General features: G+C 40.5%; 1 protein-coding gene across 1 annotated transcript; it reads right to left on the bottom strand.

Moving 5' to 3' along the window:
* Nucleotides 1-213: 213 nt before the first annotated feature.
* LOC121865406 lies at nt 214-3752 on the bottom strand. Its single transcript, XM_042364767.1, has 3 exons — nt 3682-3752; nt 496-994; nt 214-222 (listed from the first exon to the last, which is right to left on the bottom strand). Exons 1-3 carry the CDS (start codon nt 3750-3752, stop codon nt 214-216), a joined length of 579 nt encoding a protein of 192 aa, XP_042220701.1.
* Nucleotides 3753-4129: the final 377 nt, after the last annotated feature.

Raw genomic sequence — 4129 nt, 5'->3', positions numbered from 1 at the left:
GTGGAACTGCCCATGCCCGAACACCTCAAACTACCCCGCCCCTGGGAAGCTGAGGACCGCCCAGAAGGCTGGACTGGGATATGGTGGTGGAACGCCCCATTGCCCCGACACCTTCAGCCGTCATTGAGGACCGCCGAGAAAATTGACTATATAAAAGTAAATAAATTCTAAAATATTATACCTGTTGTCTCTATATAACTACTACAACTATAATCAGCTTCTCTGTCAAAAAACCTTTTTCATACCCAAATAACATCAGTTAAACATCTCTACACTCCGTCTTCCTTATTTCTAAACAATGTCACTATGTCCTTATTTTTGTTGCAGATATTTTGCCCCAGGTAAGACCACTTGTGTGTAATTCCCGTATTTTTTTTATATTTTATTTTCTCCAGATATAACCCAAGTTAAAGTCTCTTCAATACTTTAATAAAATTACTTATGGATCCTCTCCCGTCTCACAGGGTGGTAAATATCTCCTTTATGTAATATTACCTTCCAACTCAGTACAATAGATGATTGTGATTCATGTCTCCTGTCGTTGCATGTCGCGTATACTGAAGCAAAACACTCCAGGTGGTTGCTGCCGAGGCCACACTCACACTCCAGTTGATCGTTGTCGAGGTCACACTCCAGTTGGTTGTTGTCGACGTCACACTCCAGTTGATTGTTGTCGAGGTCACACTCCAGTTGGTTGTTGTCGACGTCACACTCCAGTTGGTTGTTGCCGAGGTCACACTCCAGTTGGTTGTTGCCGAGGTCACACTCCAGTTGGTTGTTGCCGAGGTCACACTCCAGTTGGTTGTTGTCGACGTCACACTCCAGTTGGTTGTTGCCGAGGTCACACTCCAGTTGGTTGTTGCCGAGGTCACACTCCAGTTGGTTGTTGTCGAGGTCACACTCCAGTTGGTTGTTGCCGAGGTCACACTCCAGTTGGTTGTTGCCGAGGTCACACTCCAGTTGGTTGTTGTCGAGGTCACACTCCAGTTGGTTGCTGTCGAGGTCACGCTTCAGCTAGTTGCTGGTGTTAGGAGTTTGGCTGGTTTTACATGTATTTATTTTATTTTTTTATAAAAGAGGGAAGGCAAAAAGACCATTGAGTGATAATAGATTAGAGGGGGGGGGGGTATTAATTATTCTAGTGTAGAATGTTCCCGCTGCCTCAACAACTCTATACACGGTTACACACTTTTCCAGCTCATTGTTAAAGCTTTAAAGTCTGTCTGTTCTGTCTGGCCTCAGTTTCTCAGTTTTCCTTATAAAAAATACCAAGCGTTTTAATGGCCACACTTCTCTTCCCTGATTCTTTTGTGACCCGATGCGCTTTAGTTTATGCATATAATTGTCGGTTTAGTATTTTCTTTTACTTCCCTGATTCTTCTTTTTTACTCGATGCTCTTTTGTTTAATGATTATCTTCTCGAGAGCTAGTATACAGGTATGTGCTTTTAGTTCACCGATTCTCTTGTGACTCGATGCTCTTTTACTTATCACATTCTTGTATTAGTTATTTACTTTTACTTCCTGGTTCTCTTACGACTCGATGCTTTTTTGTTTACTGAACTTATATTCTTAAAAGTTAGTAATTATATTTATTTATTATGAGGACATAAGAAAGGAAGAAACTGCAGAGGGCTTATTGGCCCATAATGGGCAGTCCCGTTTACACCCAAGCCCGATCGCTCATATACCCGTCCAACTTATATTTGAACCTATCCAGCGTGTTCGAGTTTAATGATATGTTTGCTAACTTGTTCCACTCATCCACTACTCCATTTCCAAACCAGTGTTTACCTATCTTGCGACTGATTTAATAGTTTAAATACTTTGTTATATCACCTTTGTTTAACCCTGACCCATTTATACACCTCGATCGTATCGCTCCTCACTCTACATCTCTCGAGGGAGTGCCTGGGATTAGTCTTGCCATCCTCCTCTGAATGCTTTCTAGGGATTTGATATACATTCTGGAGTACGGTGACCAAAACTGAATTCCATAGTCCAAATGCGGCCTCACAAGCGCAATATATAGTTTTAGGATAACCTCGCTAGTCCTGTAACTAACACTCCTTTGTCTGAATCCAAGTACTTTGTTAACCTTGTTTCGAGCAAATACGTATTGTTGTCTTGGTTTAAGATTCCTACTTTTCATTACCACTAAATCTTCTCACATTCGTATTTCTGTATATCAATGTTGTTCATCTGGTATCTGGTTTCTCTGTTTACATCTTCTAGGCTAAGTACTTTACAAGTGTCCATATTAAATTTCATCTGCCATTTTTCAGACCAAGCGAAAAATATGTTCAGATCTTCCTGTAGTTTTGCGGAATCTTCGTCAGATTTAATTACCCGCCCTATGTTAGTGTCGTCAGCAAATTTACTTATGTTATTGTCCATGCCTATATATACTCGTATGCCGTTTATGTATATGATAAATAATAATGGTCCAAGTACTGAGCCTTAGGGTACTCCACTAGTGAAGTTACTCCAATAGGATTTGGTGCTATTAATACTGACTCTCTGTTTCCTGCCCTAATCCAGTTTAGAAAATCTACAATTCCACGTGCCTCCACTTTACGTATTCGTCTTTCATGGGGGACTCTTTCGAAGGCTTTCCTAAAGTCGAGGTAAACCAAATCTTAGTCGTGTCTGTCATCAACTGATTCGAAAACAGTTGAAAAGAATGATAATGGATTTATCAGACATGAGCGCCCACTTGTGAAGACTTGCTGGGAATCATTGATCAATTTGTGTTTCTCAAGATGATTTCGAATTGAGTTTTAAATTATTGCTTCCAGTAATTTGCCTACAATAATTGATGTTAAAGTGATTGGAAGGTAGGTAGAGGATAGTGATCTGTCTCCTTTCTTGAAAATCAGTAATCACATTCATTATCCTTAGAGATTCTGGTAGTACATCGGTTGTTAATGTATTAAACAAGTTTACTGAGGGCATAACTATGTTCTTCCTTACATTCCTTTCATACTCTGGCAAATATATCGTCGAGACCTGGCGACTTATCCATTTATCTATTTGTTTGCTAACACCTTTACCAGTTACTATTATCTCGCTTAATCTATTTTCTTCACTATCTCTGTATATAGTTGGTGCCTCGGGTATCAGGTTTAAATTTTCGGTTGTGTAAACTGATGAAAAATATCTATTCAGATTATTGCTCATTTCTCCGCTGTTATCAGTTAGTTCGGCGGTATCTGTCTGTATTGGTTCAATCTTGTCTCGGGTTTTAGTTTGATACAGTTTGTAATCGCTCATAGGAGCGATTTTGATTTGTGCAGGACAATAAGACCCTTGTCGTTGAAGCGATGAGTATAATTCGGTCAAAACCTGTTGAATACAATTCACATATAACAACTGCTGGTACATCAGGACACAGTTTGAATAATACGATCAATATACAGTACATAATTACACTTATTAAAGTTATTTAGAGTTCTCAGAGGATTAAACAGTTCACAACCACACTCACGTTTTGGGGTCTAGGGTTAGACCAACGAGAACAGATATAATGTCCTGCAGGAACTGTTGTGGGCGAGAACCAAGATGTTGCCTCTACAGTAGAAGGTGGAAGGTGTTAGACTGTCCCTCAGGCAGTCACACAGCTGCTACCAGCTCCATCTCGCTTAATAAGCTATTCTGAGTTGTAAACAGTTTCTTCACTTACATGTGGCCGGCGCACACAATTTGTGCGTGGCGATAACACAGTTGGAAGATTCCATTGGCATTTGACTTCATCTCCCTTGCTACCTATAGTTTATTACAGGTGATCGCGGGCACGTTCGTGCCCTTGTGAGAGTTTGAGCACTCTTGACAGCGTACAGCGAATGATGGTGTGCCAAGTCCGTAGACTTGCATGGTTAATTAGGGTGCGCCAAGTCCGTAGACTTGCATCGATTTCCATCGTAAATAAAATTGTTAACTAATGCCTTCCTAAAGAAACCATCGACATGGAACCAGGTTTGTTCCACTCTACGATTTTTTTGCGATTTTTCCACCAAGTTTGATGAAAAACGATTGTGCCGTTTCGGCTGCCCAGAACAGACACACACACACAAACAGACACACGCCTAGTCCTATAGTATATTAGATGTTATTCTTTGAGGCTGTAACTA

This window comes from Homarus americanus, unplaced genomic scaffold (assembly GCF_018991925.1).
Source record: "Homarus americanus isolate GMGI-L3 unplaced genomic scaffold, GMGI_Hamer_2.0 scaffold12528, whole genome shotgun sequence".
NCBI lineage: Eukaryota > Metazoa > Arthropoda > Malacostraca > Decapoda > Nephropidae > Homarus > Homarus americanus.
This window is presented reverse-complemented; position numbering and strand designations above follow the sequence as displayed.